General features: G+C 37.5%; 1 protein-coding gene across 3 annotated transcripts in view; it reads left to right on the plus strand.

The window, feature by feature from the left end:
• Nucleotides 1-19591, plus strand: part of LOC134673980 (RNA-binding protein fusilli) — a 133455-nt gene that overhangs the window by 77050 nt on the left and 36814 nt on the right. For all 3 annotated transcript variants that reach the window (XM_063532023.1, XM_063532024.1, XM_063532025.1), the window contains exons 4-6: nucleotides 3569-3720; nucleotides 8826-8915; nucleotides 9196-9250. In XM_063532023.1, coding sequence (XP_063388093.1) covers nucleotides 3569-3720; nucleotides 8826-8915; nucleotides 9196-9250 — 297 coding nt within the window. The remainder of the gene's footprint in view (nucleotides 1-3568; nucleotides 3721-8825; nucleotides 8916-9195; nucleotides 9251-19591) is intronic.

Genomic DNA, 19591 nt, shown 5'->3' on the forward strand with positions numbered 1-19591 from the left:
AAAGATTACTCTACCAAATTGGTTTGCTAATTTAAGTACACAGAAGCGATCTGAATGATATGTGAATCAAGAGTCTACCAAAAGTTAGTCGACCAAAAGTTACATCTACGAATAATTGACTCTGCGAAACCATTTTCGGCGAAACGTTGTAAGCGAATCGACAATTTGCTAAAAATTGGTCGGAGAATTATTAGGCTAGGTACCCCAGCTGAATACAGAGCCCTAATTATTTGCAAGAATTATATATTTACTAACAGGGGCAATTATTTCTAGCTTAGTTTTTAGCTTTTTAGCGTAGTAATCTATCTAAGTGTGTATAAGTAGACTGAAATAAATCGCTTGCGATCCCTCTGCGAATTTATTGGTCGGGGATCATCAGGTACCCTCGACTCGCACTTGGCTGTTTTTGGAGTGGCTGTGACCACAACCCTTTTTGAGGGCTGGATCCGCGCCTGTATGTAAATAAACATTCCAACAATAGAATATGAATATATGCCGCGATTCCACTATCAAGTCTATTTTTAAACTTCAATACTATTGTCATTAGTGATATTGTCATCCAAACGTCATTAAAATTGAACGACGCTATTGTATACCATATCGAAATTATCTATCGCTAGATTACAGATTTACTAGATACAAAACATACCGGATGTTTCTGAATTGTATCTATTCTGTCGCAAACATATAAATTTAGCTTAATATTAGCTTTGTAAACATACAAAATAAATTTACTGCATTAATGAGACATGTATTTAGGTAGTAATTTATTTTTAGAACTCGCACGTGATGATTGTTTAATTTGCACAATTTTCGATGACCACAAAAAAAGTATGGGCCAACTTTCAACTTTGCCCACTGTGTTGACTGCCAGCTGGAGAAAAAGTCACAAAATAGGATAATTCCGTAGTAGCATTTGTAACATGAATATAAGTAAAAAGAATATCTATTACAAAAATTGCATTCCAAAATATATCCTCGTTACACTATGTTTTATAACATTTTACGTCTGTTAAGTGGGCAATGTTATAATTTGAGAGTTAGTACCAATGACAAAAAAAAATGTCTTTAAACCGAAATATCTTATCTTATACTTACCTTTAAACGAGCAATTCTTGTATATATTTTATTTTTTGGAGATCTCGGAAACGGCTCTAACGATTTCGATGAAATTTGGTATATGGGGGTTTTCGGGGCCGAAAAATTGATCTAGCTAGCTCTTATCTCTGGGAAAACGCACATACAAGTTTTGATATGTTTTAGGAGCAAGCTCGGTCTCCCATATATTACTATTACACATATTACACATATACACATATTACTTGGATAAACATAGAACGCGAGTATAGGGTTTTTGACTACTAGTCAAATCAGTTTCTTTTTTCGAACTGTCTAAACGATTTTCTGCAGTCTGCAGCGGATTTGATAGCCCACGCAGTGCAAGTGTTATTTTTACGTCATAATTTCATAGAAGTTTGACGTTTAAAATGACACTTGCACTGCGTGGGCTATCAAAATCGCTGCAGACTTTTTACGGTCTAACTCTACTATGGAATTTATATGAAACACTAGCATGTGGCGTCACAATCAAATTACCTACTCTTTATAGTTTTATACGGGTTTTAAAATAGAAATTGTGTCTAACTAAATGTAAATGCTGTCTATGTTCCTCTATTAATCTTCTGGTGCTTTATTTCTTGCACGATGTAGAATAATTTATTTTAAATACAGTCAAATACCCTATTATGTTTAAACTGCTTAACCGTTTTCGTTTCGAACGACACGTCATCAGCGGGCCTACCGTGAACCACGTTTGACGTTTTGCCTCCCTGTCACACTTGCGTACAAATTTACAAGTGCGATAGAAAGGAAACAGGTGGAACGTGGTTCGCGGTAGGCCCTCAAAGTTCAATGGAGTCGCACCTGAAACTAATGTCATTCACGCATTAAAATGGAAGCGTCTCGCTTCCTGCGCCAGAGGTCACGGGTAACCTGGAGCCATTTAAATACACAAAGCAATTGAGTATTATCCTATACTCAATATAAATTATTTCACACCGTGCACGAAATAAAGCACCAGATAATTATTAGAAAAACATAGATAGCTGTTATTTTTAAACATAATTTATATTTAATAAATCGGATTAAAATATAAAAAGTAGGTGAGTTGACTGTGACGTCACTACACAAGGTTTCATATAAATTCCATATTAGAAAATAGTTTTGACAGTTCTAAAAAAGAAGCTGATTTGACTATAGTTCGTTTTTTTTAGCATTAGAAAGAACTTGCAAGAAGGTAAGCGATCTTGACATGTCTTTTAATTGAAAAACGCTTTATAAAAATATAAAACTATTACTTATGAAAGCAGAAGAATATAAATGATCGTATTAGATTCATAATTGTTACATATTTGCCGTAACTTATTTTTAAAATGTGTTTTTCAATTAAAAGACACATCAAGATTGTTTACCTAATTTCTAATGCTAAAAAAAACGAAGTATAGTAAGTAGCCAATTGGGTGTTTGACTGTGTTTAAAATAAATTATTTTACACCATGCATGAAATAAAGCACCAGAAGATTAATAGAGAAACAAAGACAGAAGTTGACAGAAGTTACTTTAAGCCTCAATTTCTATTTTAAAATCTCTATAAAACTATAAAGAGTAGGTAATTTGATTGTGACGTCACATGCTAGTGTTTCATATAAATTCCATAGTAAGGTTTACTCGGGTAATTCCGAATGTCGAAAACTGTCGGATAATTCCGAAAAGAGACTTTTATTATGATGGAATTATGGGTGACTTTCATCTGAATTTCGGAATTATCCGACATTGGGTATTACCCGAATACACCTTAGCAAAATCGATTTGAGAGTTCGAAAAAAGAAACTGATTTGACTAGTAGTCAAATACCCTATTAAATGTGCAATTCAGCAAAACGGCACTTATTGACAGCAGTCAAAAGGACGATATTGCCATAAAAATTGGAATGGAAATCGACCTTATCGACAATTGATGTTCAATACTTAGATAAGTGAACTCATTTGGGAAATTTTGAACCGGATTTGTAATGTTTTGTTGATCGTCATTCTTAGTCTTGTCACCTAAACGAAGCAATACTTATTTATATACATTTCGGGGATCTCGGAAACGGCTCTAACGATTTCGATGAAATTTGCTATATAGGGGTCTTAGGGGTCGAAAAATCGATTTAGCTAGATCTTATCTCTGGGAAAACGCGGAGGCCGTAGAGGTCCTTTTAACAGTTTTAACAGTTTGAATTGATATATCCCGTGTCATGTGCGGCACGCAGAGGCAGCATTTGCAAGGGTTTGGACTATTGGGAGTTGATGGAATCTAGAATGAACTAGGCTATTGAGAGAAAGCAATTAATACTGGGCCATATGTTAATTTTGTATAATTCTGTGTACCGTAAAAAGTACACTTTCTGATCTGTAACTACTTCTAAGTTATTTCGCCTTTACTGAACTGTGACGAGGTGGGCAAAGTTACGTGAAAGGGCAAAGTTATAATTTTACGATACTAATAATACCCTCTATCATTCCAGACAATGTCTCCACCCGGAAGCGTGCAGTAAGGAGTTAACGCTGCCCGCGTATTACGCGCGTTTCCACGACCTGCGCAAGGAGTTCATGCGCGCGTACGCGCTGCGCGCCGTCCCGCCGCCCGAGCCCACGGCCCTACAAGACATGCTTACTTGTATCCTTTACCAAATGTTCATGAATGAGATCCGCGATCGAGATTTTCACTAGATGGCAGCACCGTGACGAGAGGCCTTTTTAAGGTTCCGTACCCAAAGGGTAAAACGGAACCCTATTACTAAGACTTCGCTGTCCGTCCGTCCGTCTGTTTGCGACCAGGCTGTATGAACGTGATAGCTAGACAGTTGAAATTTTCACAATGTATTTCTGTTGCCGCTATAACGACAAATACTAAAAACAGAATAAAATAAAGATTTAAATGGGGCTCCCATACCATACATACAACAAACGTGATTTTTGACCAAAGTTAAGCAACGTCGGTCGTGGTCAGTACTTGGATGGGTGACCGTTTTATTTTTGCTTTTTTCCGTTTTTTTTTTTGCATTATGGTACGGAACCCTTCGGGCGCGAGTCCGACTCGCACTTGCCCGGTTTTTTACAGCTGCTGTCAAAATTCACTAATAAAAAAAACATGGTTAAACATGATTGGTGGATTATGACAGGTAATAGACCTCTCACCACGGTGCTGTCATCTAGTGAAAAACTTGATCGCGGAAACCCTTATTGGGAGACACAATTAAGAGCCCTTATTCCTTAGAGCGTTCGCCGATTTTGCGAAATAACACTCGATAGATGGCGCTGGCGCTTGATACGCGAGCGCCGGCAAAGCTATGCGCGTTTCAACGCAGACGAGAATAATATTGATACTTTTCAATTTAATTTGCAAGTAAATTTATTTTAACGTTATATTGGCACTCTTTTATAAGCATGATAGTAGTGAATAGAGTGTATGTGTTGAGAAAATATATAACCAACGACGAATAAATAATAATGATTGTTTACCTATGTCATGGAATTATTGCGACAAGTTCATCCATGAAGTCAAGGAACTATTCAAGTCAGTTCACCAAGGAAGTTGAATAATTAAATGTTTGAAAGATAATATTATACTAAATTATAGTATATACAGGGTGATTCAGGAGACGTGAGCAGGACTAACACTGCGCATTTTGTAAATTATAAGCAACTGTTTCGTATCACTATTAGTGAGATTAACGTTAATTTTCTACTAGTGTTGAAAAAAAAATTAATAAATTTATTTACGACATGCATAACATATACAGACATGCTAAAATTAGAACACTAAACTACCGATATTCTGTGTCAAATTAAATGTCATCACGGCCTGGTTACTTTTGAAAAATCGTATCTCACTCAAGTTTGACAGTTTATTTTCTTCGTAATCAAAAAACTGTCATTACGGTTAAAGAGGTTTTATGTTTATTAATTAGGTATTGTAGGGTAACCATGATTGTAGAGAGTTAAATTTGCCCTCACCAAAAATATAAAAATAGGAAAAAGTGTCGTTGTTTCACCTAAATACGACGGTGATCGATCAATTATCAGTTACTGAGTGTGCAGGATTAGTCCTGCTCACGTCTCATGAATCACCCTGTATACATACGGTGTTGCTTATTTCGTCGAAATTGAAATTTTCTATGTCTCAACCCCTTAAATTGTTCTCTTTCACTAAAAAACAAATGTGTATTTTTTTCAGAATTTTCAATTATGTTTTAGGGGTCGCTACCGAATTTTGAAAATTTGCACCCTCCATACAAGATTATTTTTTTTAGTCTTTTTTCTTGTTTTTTTTTTATATGAATCAACGGGTCAGGATCAGGGTGTATTAATGTGCAGTTTAACATAAAATAATACCACTATTTTTTTATAGCTTATTATGCGTGTTTTAGGCGTTCTAAATATTCATTCAGCAGTGCGCACTCCTAAAATAGGAATAAAAATTAAAATATATTGACTATACCTAGTATTGAATTACATGTAAATAGCTTCCATATACTTTGACTCACTGTCTCACTAATTAAAAACTAAAAATTAAAAAAAAATCATAATGTATGAAGGATTCAAATTTTCTAAATTCAGTAGCGACCCCTAAAACGAAATAAAAAATTCTAATTGTTTTTTAGTGAAAGAGAACAATTTAAGGGAGTGAGACATAGAAAATTTTAATTTCGACGAAATAAGCAACACCCTAATATATACCTGTATGCATATACAGGGTACCCAAATATAAGGGCATTCCCGTTGCCAGGGAGCTTTAGTGATTATACTGAGCAACTTTTAGTATGGGACTTACACCGAAATCGCAAAAAAAAAATTACTGTTTCATAGATTTTGGCTAGTCCATTTTCTATGGGAGGGTACATTTTTTAGCAACCATTTTCTTGCTAGCAACGGAAAAGCACTTATTTTTTGGCCACCCTGTATAAAAACAATAAATTTGAGAGTACTAACAATGTAACAACTCTCTGCCACCCAGATTTTTGATGTAAATTTTTAGGGGGCGGAGGGGGCGGGGGGGGGGGGGGCGGGGCTCACAACTTGATCTTGATATCTGTATCATTTAAGCCACTAGGCCAAGTTTAGTATCATTTTCGTATAAATCGGGGGTGCCGAATTCATTGTCATTATCATCATCATCATCAGGTGTCACCATTCCGAAGTAAAAACACATAAAATATGAAGAAAAAAAATACTTTTTTTAATTCCTCTTCACACTTAAACTGCTGAACCAATTTAGTTAAACCCACATTATAGACGGGTCTAACGCGGGTATGTGAGTTAATATGTGTTCAAAACGCGAAAGTTTAAAATATTCAATTTAGTTCATATTTGGTAGGTACAGAGATAGTTTGAGTCCCGGGGAATAACATAGCAAACTTTTAATCTCAAAAATTATCCCTTAAGGATGTGAAAAGGGAGGAAGCAAATGAAGCTTTATTTGTAAGTATATAAAATAAAATAATATTAATAATCTATCAACCGCATCTAGATCGATAGTACTCGTCAAGGCAAATCTATTGAGCCCAAATACGATGGAGTTATGATGAGTAGATTCGGAGTTCTGGTGACCAACTCCTGACTCCATCATGAGAACCTGGGCTTCATCTAGATCGATGGTGCTTGTCGGGGCAAATCTATTGATCCCAAACACGATGGAGTTATGATGAGTAGATTAGGACTTCTGGCGTCCAACTCCTAACTCCATCTCATTAATGGAGTCAGGAGTTGGTCACCAGAAGGGGCTCGTGACTCTGGACATCATCTAGATAGATGGTGCTCGTCAGGGCAAATATAATGAGCCCAAACACCATGGAGTTATAATGAGTAGATGAGGATTTCTGGTGACCAACTCCTGACTCCATCATGAGAACCTGGACTTCATCTAGATCAATGGTGCTCGTCGGGGCAAATCTATTGAGCCCAAACACGATGGACTTATGATGAGTAGATTAGGACTTCTGGTGACCATCTCATCATGGAGTCAGGAGTTGGTCACCAGAAGGGTCTCATGACCCTGGACCTCATCTAAACAGATGATGCTCGTCAGGGCAAATCTAATGAACCCAAACACGATGGAGTGATAATAAGTAGATTAGGAGTTCTGGTGACCAACTCCTGAGTCCATCATGAGAACCTGGACCTCATCTAGATCCGTGGTGTTCGTCAAGGCAAATCCATGGAGCCCAAACACGATGGAGTTAAGATGAGTAGATTAGGAGTTCGGTGGCCAATTCCTGACTCCATCAAGAGAACCTGGACATCATCCAGGTCGTCCGGGTATAATTAAAATGCAAACCCTAACCAGAATTCAAGTAACACTGAAAATCTATCACATAAGCGGGAGTCGGTTGTTAAAATTTAATATGGTGTGAAAAATGTACTCTCCCTTGGATCAAGATTTTCTAATCATAGTATACAACAGTTCTCGGAACTCGCTCAATGTTTACGAAGCAATGAGCGCCTGACGATCGAGCGCAGGTCCGTTCCCTAAGCGCGCTCGGCGGAGAATGAGCGCGCGGCGTCGCTGCAGCGTGATTTATAGGTCTTTTAAAAAAATATATATTTACGGCAAGGTAGGTCCTATAGTTATGATTTTTTTTTTAATGACTAAACATAAAGTTACAGTTTGTTAAAAGATTTTTTTTGTGGCAAAATATAAGTCCAATTAGCGATAAAAAAATGTAATGTAACCCTGTTTTCACCAAAAAAATGAAGAAAACTCGGAAGGTATTTTATCATGTTTTTTAAATGAAAGTTCGATTTTCAAGCATGTAAGCCCCTCGTATAACATATGATGAGTTGAATTGTAATCATTCATATACCAAATGATTCTTGTTTACTGCAAAATTGATAGCCGAAACGACCCTTCTCACAGCAAATTTTGAAAAAGACTTCTAAGAAAACTCATTTATTTTAGGTTCAAAAAGAGAAAATGAAAATTAGAACGTTTGCAGCCCCTAGTTTAAGAAATGATTATTTAAGTACGTTATCAGTTTTTGAATAAATACTAATAGTTACGTCGTAATCTTGAATGAAAAAGGAAGCATTTTGCAAAATACGCTCGTCTGTAGGAGTAAGGACTCTTAATGTTATTATTTTAAATTAATAATGTATTTTTGACGATCATGATGAGAAGATAAACATAATTTTGACGATACATTCGTTTTTTAATGTCTTGTTTAGGACTGGAGAGACTTGCTTGACCAGGCTAAGGCCCACCCGCGGCTGTAATGCCTCAGACAATGATGATGAATCGTTTAATGTTTATATAGTACCTAGTGTTTCTACGTGAAATAACATAAACCAAAGTATTTTCATAAAATAATTTGACTGGTTTACTAAGTACTGGTTTACTTACGAAGCGCTGGTGGCCTAGCGGTAAGAGCGTGCGACTTCCAATCCGGAGGTCGCGGGTTTAAACCCCGGCTCGTACCTACCAATGAGTTTTTCGGAACTTATTACGAAATATCATTTGATATTTGCCAGTCGCTTTTCGGTGAAGGAAAACATCGTGAGGAAACCGGACTAATCCCAATAAAGCCTAGTTTCCCCTCTGGGTTGGAAGGTCAGATGGCTTTCGTAAAAACTAGTGCCTACGTCAAATCATGGGATTAGTTGTCAAGCGGACCCCAGACTCCCATGAGCCGTGGCAAAATGACGGGATAACGCCAGGAAGAAGAATTTGACTGGTTTACTAGTAATGTTATCATATTACAATTTTTTCTTACATCCGTCCATCAGATTTAGGTATACCCCCGTACACGGGAGACAATTTTTACGCGGCTGAGGTCAAAGACATGGCCAGTGTCATTAGAAGAATAATTTCAGATGGTGAGCTTTCATTACATTTATTATTTAATTATATTATAAAAAGTCCCCATTTCAATTAAATTTTAATCTTTTGAGGGTTACTTTGCCCAACGTCTTTTAACTTTGCCCACTGACTAAATATGTGTGATAACATAGGAGCAAAATTAATCGGTTATGATTGTTATGAATATATAAATTCTTACCTATTTTTTATGATAAATGAAAAAAAGGAAATTTTTGCAATTGCATATTATTGTAGGTACTATATAATTGTACAAAAAATGTCATATTTACTTTCCAGGTTTCCGGTTAGAGCTACCGGAGACGGTCGACTTAGTATTAGAAACTGGAATATGGTGAGTTTATTGTAATCATAAAATGAAATGAAATACACTAAAGACAAAGGGCCCAAGTCCACCGGTGGCGAGGCGGAACCGAACCCGCGTTCAGCTTACGCGGCTAACGTCCTGATCACTAGACCACCCGGTCACGGCGGTACCGGTACCCGTCCCAAATTCTCTGGTGTTTGGGGTCATCCATTAATTACATCACACGTTTAGGGGGAGGGAGGGGGTCAAGAAAATGTGACATATTGTGACATGGGGGAGGGGGGAGACACAAACTTTGTGACGTCACTTTAACTTCATCAGTAACCGAAAATTTATTTAAATTATTTTATTCGCTGTACATTTAAACAACAAGTTTTTAACACGATAATCGTTTTTATTCGTTTAATTTTCTTTCCTAAGCAGTTTTGGGTTATAAAATTACTAATATTTATATCGTCAAAAATATCTTGATATAATATTAATAATACTTAGGTACTTACTTAATTCGATTTGGCGATTTCGTAGAAAAAATGTGACGTCACACTAGGGGGGAGGGGTTTGCCAAATGTGACCAAGTGTGACAAGGAGGGGGGGGGGGGTCAAAAAACCTAGAAATTGGTGTGACGTAATTAATGGATGACCCCTTTGCTATCAACAATCACTGTTTAGACGACAACGGTATCACACACTTGAATTTTTAGTCGCTATTGGTGACATGTTTCGGGCCCGTCGGGGGTCCTTCCTCAGGCTTGAGTGCTCGCGGCGGCTGCACAACTGTTGTCGTCTAAACAGTTTAAAATATGTCTCACGTAAGTTTAATTTCGAACAATAATCACTTTTATGAATATTAACAATGTCAATATATTCGCATCTGGTTCTCACCGTAACTTTTGTACCTCTCTCATACAAGCATACAACAATACAATACAATATTATACAATAAGATTAGGAAACTGTTATTTTAGGTATTTGACTCGAAGTGTTTTTATGTAGCGCCTACGCTATTTCTCATAGCTATAATCTCTTCGTACAACATTCAACCCATGCTTATAAATATCTACAGGCGTTATGGATGTATTTTTATTATTGAAACGATTTATTTTCTTCTATTATCATTATTATCGTCCTGTAATCAAATAATGATTACCCCCATTGATAAGATTCGCTGACATATATGTTATATACTTTAATCCATAATTACTGTCGATAAATATGATCATTTATAACACAATAATAATGATTCATGTTGTTCATGGATTTATGACGAGAAGAGTGATTCATTCAGTTTTAATGAGTTATTGTAAAACTGAGTTGAACCTGAAATTGAGATAAATTGTGACGTTTATATGAATAAGTTTTTGGCTCGGATTTAGACGTATATATCTAGGGACTGGCCTTACGGGCACTAAAAATGGTACTAATTCAGCGGTGTCACTCACGAATTTCAGCCAACTAGTTGCGACCAATCGCGCGCGTGTTGCGAACTCATCAACCAATCGCGTTGTAGCGGTGTCACACCGCCGTACTGGCCCCCGTCGTGCTTCATCATTATTGCCCGTACCAGGGGTGCGAAACTCCTGAGATCGGTCAAACTCGGCTCCGCTCGGCTCACCATTGCTCCGAGCAATTATTAGGGTTGGCACCACTTGACTTCCTTCTGCGTGCACGACCACAGATAAGATAATCACTTGAATTTTGACAACCCTAAATAGCCGAAAGGGATAGTGTCATATATTAGAAAGGGATAGCATGATTCGACCCTGAACCGCTGTCAAACTTCGGTTTTGTAGGAAGTTTCCTTTCTGTACGGTAGTACTATTATTTATTCTGTGCCCGTACGGCGAGTCCCTAGATATCTTATCTATGTCATTGATCTACACTCACTTATATTTTTAGAGTAGTTGCATTTGCCCCATAGTTGCAATTCTCCCAGGCTGACCGTATAAAAATGTAAACACACGAGATGTAACATTTTTGCCACGGCAATCACTTCCACCACTAATTTCCTACTCATAAGAATAATTATAGATTTAGCCCACGAAAAGTCTGCAGAGATTTTGATAGCCGACGCAGCACGCAGTACAAGTGTTAATTTAAACGTCATAACTTCTATGAAATTATGACATATAAATAACACTTGCAATGCGTGGGCTATCAAATTCGCTGCAGACTTTTCTTGAATCAACTCTAGGTCATAAAAAATACAGAAATATCGTTCTTAATATCGCTTTTAAAACGCAGGAAAATTTCATTTTTTGAACCAATATAATGTTGACCTAAAATCCATAATACTTATGTATAATTGGGGATCAAACTTATAATGGTTCTCTGTTTTGGTTCGGTTGGTTGTTAGAATATTACTCAAGACGTTAAAACATAGATTACCTCCGGCAGACTTTGCATTGAAGCATTTAGGACTCAAGATCTCCACGTAGAGACGATTTTTTACTTCTTTGTGTTTGTGTTTTTATTCGTGCGTCTTAAACTTCGAAAATTCGCTCTCACGTATACGTATCTTTTGTAATTATGAATGCCGTTCTCTAAAATTTTGTAGAAACCGCATTTGACACATGACCTTTTGTGCATTTATTTAGACCCGAAAGTGTACCTAGAACCTCCAATTTTATAAATTTCAAAGGGTTATTGAGATACCTACAGACATCCAAAAATGGGCAAATTTTATCACTGCCTAACTGACACATTATGCGAGCCTTAATGGATACGCATTGGATCGAGCATAAACCAAGCTAACTCTATATGGCATTTAAAATTTATGAAAATATGACGTTTATAATGATAATGACACTAATGACACACACAAAGTGACGACTTTGTATAGCCTGACAACAGTTTATTTAACCCTGAGATAGTGTCGCTGCAAACAGCTTACGTATGGCAATAATGTGCGTACATCATGTATAGTCGGGGTAGTGGGCATTGGCTAATGGCTTCATGTTGATACTCGTATAATGTCAAAACATTGCTTACAGAGAATTTGGTTCTTTCAATAGGGGATATTACTGCAATGTTCTGCCGCCAGAGTGCAGCACTATCGAGTAAATTCATAGACTAACTTATACATACTGTGCCTTAAACTGTTTATTGACAAGTTTTCACAGACAATAAAATATGACATTGATGCATCAAGGCGGTTTGTTAACAAGGGCCTACCGGTAAACGCGAAAATCGAAATTTAGTTATCAGCCTCTTTATCGCTCGAATATGCAAGAGTGATAGAGAGATTAGATAACGAAATTTCGATTTTCTTGTTTCGCAGTAGGCCATGTGATTGACGTGACGTGTGATCTGTCAATGTGGTTTGTTTACTGTATATGCCACAAAGGTGCCACCTACGCAGAGCTTTGCCTAATATTCCCTATTTCCTATTCGTCGAAATCTGATTCTAAATATTTAATATTAAACCAAACAGCTAACCCGTTCAATACAACCGCACTATAAAATGTCAATCCCGCGGTCATGTCAACAACCAACTTTAACACATTGTTTATTGGAATGCTCTGTAATCCTTCGTCTTTTTAAGCTGTAAGTATTTGATTGCATTCACTCCATTTTTTTCGCATTTTGGATTTTTTTTTTGGCATTTTTGTAATAAAACCGTTTATATTTGAATATATTCGTAGATATTTAATAGAAAATATCTACGAATATATTCAAATCAAAATATATGTTTACATCGGTGACATTCAACGTTCGTTGTCAAAGAGTAAGTACTTGTTGCCAGTAAAAGAAATTAGTACCATTGAAAATCCGCAAAATGGCGAGGGTCAAATAAACTGTTATCAGGCTTTACTGGTCAAATCTAGCGCTTCACATTCACCTATCTTACTTAACCTGCCGTCTACCAAGATTTCATAAAAAAGCAGCTCTCTATCTACCCCGGCCGGAGATCTCCATCAATTATTTCGTAAGGATAGGTTTCTCGCCCCCTGAACTCCAGGCAAGTCGAATTTTTCGAGTGTTCTATCTACCGTGTGTGCTCTGCGATGCCCCACCACGTCCCCACTCCGTCCCCAACCGCCAACTCGTGCGCACGTCGGTAAACAGTGTGGTGATAACGTGTTGTTACTTGTCAGTGCTTTAGGGAACGATAAGGAGGTGAGTGCCGATAGCTTCTTGATTACGTCTGCTTCTGGGATAGTGGAATTATCCTCGCGTGACTTTTGCTTTAATGTCGGCGGCCGATCGTAAGATCAGGCAGATCGTAATGTTCCTGTGTAATGTTTTGACGATAGTCACATTAAAGCAATACCTATATAGGTAGGATTCGTCAGGTTGCTTCAGATGCCCGAAGGGCAAACTGCCCAGAAATAGGAGGGGGCTGGGCTCCGTCGACTCAGGGAACGAGTCAAAAATTTTCAAGTTTCACGATATGCCTAGAAATTTCACGATATGCCGGATCTTACGATCGGCCGCCGACATAATATATATGATAAAAAGTCAAAACGCACGTAATGTGAGTGTCCAAACATGTTTTCAAGAAAACATTTTATAGCATGGAATACTTGTAAAACGCTGAGACTGACTGCTTGAAAGCAATATTTCTTTAACCTCTAGGTACTACCCAAGTAGCACAGATTAGCTGTATAGCAGCCGCATAATGAAGTACGAATACGCTTGAAGCTGGAATATAAAAGCTGCATAATAGTTGTATAATCGTCTATTCAGCTTTTATAACTCTTAAATGGGCACAAATTATGCAGCCTTAAGTTCACATAGCTGTTTAAGAGCATTGTAGCAGCAATTTAATGGAATTATAAGGGGTAACAGGAGTTATAAGAGGTGTATATTGACTGGGTAAGAGACCACCAGTTACCCTTTATTCAGTTAATATGTCACATGTGCGCCCTAATACCGGGAAAGATTGACGTTGGGCTGAATAAAAGATAATTATTAACATACTTTTACACCTCTGCCTTAAAAAACATATTTATATTGAAGCAAAAACGTTTAGCGCAACGACACTAAGTATAAGTCATTTTGTTAAAGTGTTTAGTTAAATGTTAGTACATGATCTTTTATATATGAATGCGCGAAAGATGTTTGGGAATGCAAGTTTATTGACATTATATATATACATTATCTAAGAAAATTTCAGTGCGCCACGAAAATAATCAGGATTTATTTAAATTAATGATATAATTAAGCTATTGTGTAAAAACTATTTTAGTGGTTTGGACAGAATTATGAGATAAAAAGTCAATAATACGTTATAGGAAGTGCTAAACTAATGATTTAGGTTAAGAACTCATGCACAAAACGTTATTGTTGCCCTTAAAAGTTGGAAAAGTAATTTCAATTTTGTAGGTTATATACAATAAATGGCGGTCAATGTTAAAAAGCAACGTGAACCGTTAAAATTCTAATATGCAGCATACGACTGTTATATATCTGATAAAGATACTTAAGTGAACCACTATAAACTCCAAGTCGTTATTTCGATACACTAGTGAACCTCTAAACAGTAATAAGGTATCTTGTGAACGTTTAAACAGCCGCTATACACACAGTCTCAATGGTAGTATAATAGGCTGCTTAGCGGTAAGCATGTTCAGCGCTAAGCCATATTATGCGACACACGTGTTTGATTATACGTCTATTGGTTTCATAATAGTTCACTCGTTCTCCCTTATTAATAAGTCAGCGAAATAAAAGCTGCTTTAGCGGTAAACATCTTCAGTGATAAGCAGTATTATGCACCCCATGTGTTCCATTATACGTCTATTGGCTTTATAATAGTTCATTCGTGCTTCCTTAAAAAGTCAGAATAATAAAAGCTGATTAGCGGTAAACATGTTCAGCTATAAGCTGTATTATGCACCACATGTGTTTCATTTATAGGTCTATTGGCTTCATATTAGTTCACTCGTGCTCCCTTAAAAGTCAGCGTAATAAAAGCTGCTTAGCGGTAAACATGTTCAGCGATAAGCTGTATTATGCGCCACGTATGTTCCATTGTACGTCTATTGGCTTCATAATAGTTCATTCGTGCTTCCTTAAAAAGTCAGCGTAATAAAAGCTGCTTAGCGGTAAACACGTTCAGCGATAAGCTGTATTATGCGCCACAGGTGTTCCATTATGCGTCTATTGGCTTCATATTAGTTCACTCGTGGTCCCTTAAAAGTCAGCGTAATAAAAGCTGCTTAGCGGTACACATGTTAAGCGAAAAGCTGTATAATGTGCCACATGTTTTCCATTATACGTCTATTAGCTTCATAATAGTTCACTTGTGCTCCCTTAATAAGTCAACGTAATAAAAGTCCACAATTACCTCCTTATACAGCACATGGCGTAATTTTATCCACTAAACAGACCTTATAACGGTTAAAGCATTTGATAACCCTTAAAGCTGTATAGGTTCGTAGCAAATATACCTTTATATCACTCTTTGCGTATTAATGGTAGTTTTCAGAGCCGTAATGCAGCTTTTAATCAGCCCTAAGCTATATAAATATCACTGAAATCTATTATACAGCTGTAGGACCACGAGTGTGCTGTTATAAGTGTCTTAATACGCACAGAGCGTTAGATAGAACTAAAAGTGAGTAGTTATAGAGCTATCTGTGCTACTTGGGTAGAGTCTAGTAGGTATGCTTTGTGGTGAAACTCCGTGAAATAAACCACACGAGCGTTAAGTACTGGTGTACGCAATGTCTCCAAACCGTATTAAAAAGAGTGAAAAAACACACACTTGTAAAGCGCGAACATTCCGTGACGAAGTGTCGCAGTGCCACAATAAACTTTGTATTTTCAATTTTTCTATCATTGCAAAATACTTGTACTTCGGTCCGACTCTGACGACCCTCTGAAGAATGTTTCGATTGACATGAAATATTTGCGTTTGAAGAGTGATAATATATATACATGATCATATTACCTACTTGTAATTAAAAAGCTGATTACATAAATATATAGTGTAAAGGGAACAGCTCAACTAAATTTAACCGAAACAAATATATTTTATCTTTATGCCGTTTAGTACAGCTTTTATGTCTACCGTTCTCCAATTCTCCCTCAATTTCTCAAAGGTTAACTGGAAGAGATCCCTGAAAGGCATAAGTTCGCCTTTGTACTAATGATGTGTGCTCTTTCATGTTTTATGTTTCTTTTTGTTCAATAAAGTATTTTACTACTACTACTACTACTAACTACAAAGCGAAGTTCTACAAGAAATCGACCGCGGAACTTACTTATATTGAGTTAAAGGTTACCTGGAGGAGACACTACTTACTTAATAAGATGTCACTCAAGAACTACCTACAGTACCTAAGATGGTGGTGCTAGCGCTCGACATGCTAATGCCCAATAGATGACACCCTGCTGTCACCTCCATTGACAATGACTTAAGTTTCAAGATGACATGTACTGGGACCTCGTCGAGCACCAGTACCTCACCTACCGTTTTGATTTTTCTAAGAACTCTATTAAGGATTGTAAATGCTACAAGATTCTGTATAGAACTGCAGACCAAGTGCAAATAAATCTATACCTATATCTAGATTGTTTCAAACTTGGATCTGGCTTACGATCTCAAGTTTTAAATAAATGCTTTATGCCGTGCAGTATGATTCTGTGCAGACGGCCTACCGTGAACACCGAAATTAGCAAATTGCGGGCATCTTTCTCTAAAATGCAAAGGAGAAAGATGCCCTCAATTTGGGAGCTTCGGTGTCCACGGTAGGCCCTCAGTCAGCAGAAGACCACATACATACATATAATCACGCCTATTTCCCAGGGTAGGCAGAGACCACGGATTTCCACTTGCTACAATCCTGACATACCTCTTTCGCTTCCTTCACTTTCATAACATTCCTCATCCACGCTCGCCGGATTAGGGTGCTCTTGACCTGGCCTTTCTTCAGGATTTCCCCGATCTGACCAGAGAAAGTCCGCCGAGGTCTACCCCTTCCAACTCCCACTTCCACTTCAAGACCAAAGTATGTCTAGTGATAGATGGATTACATAACGTTCCACCTCCAAACTTCTTATTCTGGGCCGTCTGGCTATTTCGCGGTTCGAATTGTGATATAGAATTTTCCAGTTTTCTCGGGCCAAATTGGTAGCCCAAGAAGCATCCAACCCGCGACCGGCAGTTTGTAGCTCGCTGGTTTAATAATAAATAACAATAAAATAGCGTTTTACTTCCACATTTTTAAGGTTACAATATTTTAAATAGATTTAAGTTATACATTTTGTTTCACGTTTTCTTATGTGGATCCCTTATGGATGAAAGCCTCCTCACACTTCTTCCATTTATATCTGTCTTGAGCTGTATTAATCCATTCTGGACCCGCTACTGAGATAATATCATCTATCCATTTCTTTTTAGGGTTCCGTACCCAAAGGGTAAAACGGGACCCTATTACTAAAAGACTTCGCTGTCCGTCTGTCCGTCCGTCCGTCCGTCTGTCACCAGGCTGTATCTCACGAACCGTGATAGCTAGACAGTTGAAACTTTCACAGATGATGTATTTCTGTTGCCGCTATAACAACAAATAGTAAAAACAGAATAAAATAAAGATTTAAATGGGGCTCCCATACAACAAACGTGATTTTTGACCAAAGTTAAGCAACGTCGGAAGTGGTCAGTACTTGGATGGGTGACCGTTTTTTTTTGCTTTTTTTTTGTTTTTTTTTGTACGGAACCCTTCGTGCGCGAGTCCGACTCGCACTTGCCCGGTTTTTGGTTTTCCTTGGCGTCTCTTCCCTGCTGGTCCCTTCCATTTTGTCGATTCAAGTGTCCACCTTCTGCCCATTTCCATTTGAGGCATAGACAGACATCGATGGAGGGCATCTGTTAGCTTAGTTTTCTTTCTTATGTTTTCACTTCAAATTTTTTGTATTTTTCTAATTTTAAGGAGGCTCATCTCGCTCGCTGAGCACCTTAACTTTATTCACTTCGGGTTCTAGAGGGATTTGCAAGACCTGCAAGGGCAGATTTAACTGACGTCATTTCATTAAAGAACGTCATATTGTTTATATCAGAAATGTCGTTGCAAAGGATATCGCATTGAAATACCTACGTCGTACGTTTGGAATGTTACTAGCAATATCACTACAATATTTCATACATATTTGTGCTTGAAAAGGAATGTCAAGCAACTACGCAATACCACGATCGGTATAGCCCATAATACAAGTATAGGCTTTTAAATATCGGCATAGCTAACCATGTCAAGTTTCGTGCTCAAATTTTTGCAGATTAACATGATAGCTGTTCAAATCAGTAGGGTACCGATAAAAATAAATGTTAGGTTATGACAGGGTTCAAGATAGGGTTCAGTTTCAGGGTACACCTGAGGAGAACTCGTCTATTACCAACCTGTCAACCGGACATTTCACCCAGATGGCTCCAGCCGTCTTATTAAACACACATACACGCATGCACCCTTTTTTCATTCCTTTTTTCTTTCTTTGATTTTCATAATTTCCTTAACTATTGCCTATTAGATTAGTTACCACGTCACAGGCATAGGCTTAGCCATAGCCTAGGGTGGGGCCACAGGATATTGATACATTTCTTAACAAGGGTTTTTTAAATAAATATTATTCTTATTCTAAATCACTAGTCCGTGAGTCTGTATATTTACGACCTAGTATTTTTATACAATACCTAACTGGCTTGAGCACGCATGTGATATCGACGATAAATGTGACCTAGAAGACCTAGGGTCAAAGATCGTAGCGTCTCGGAACTTAAGACAACATATCAGCCGATCGGTGTTTATTATCAATACTTAACAATAATTTAACAACAACTATATATTAACCTTCAGTTCATTAAAATAGTCGTACCGTAAACGTAGGTTTCGCGGGAAGAGTTGGGTTATGAATGGGGAGAGAAGGTTTGAGAGGGGGGTGAGAAGGAATTTTAAGGCTACTGCTACAAAAATAATGTATTCCAATTTAAAATGGGGCTATAGTAATACGCATAATAAAAAAAATCGATCCAACAATCTTCCAAAATCACCTTTGAATGTAAAAACCCTCTCACCCCAAATACAAGGCACTACGGGGTGAGGCGGGTTTTCCTCTTTATCGTCAAAGTTATGAAATGGAACTACCCAAAATAAAATACAAAGGTCCGAACCACTTATTATATACACCATTCAGTTTTCATATGTAAAAATGAAATTTTATCGAGGCTTGAAAGTCAAATTTCACCCAACTCACCCCATTTTACGGTACTCGTAATTTGCTAATCATCTTCATCTTTTACATATAAAACACTCACGCGCCGCGCCCGTAAAACGCGCCTGTTTGAAGGAACCTTTAGTGTATGTGCTTAATCATTGTTGTAGATGCTATTTTACCCGACTACGGCAACGAAAAAAAAGGAGGGTTATGATT

The sequence above is a fragment of the Cydia fagiglandana genome, chromosome 19, assembly GCF_963556715.1.
Source record: "Cydia fagiglandana chromosome 19, ilCydFagi1.1, whole genome shotgun sequence".
Lineage (NCBI taxonomy): Eukaryota > Metazoa > Arthropoda > Insecta > Lepidoptera > Tortricidae > Cydia > Cydia fagiglandana.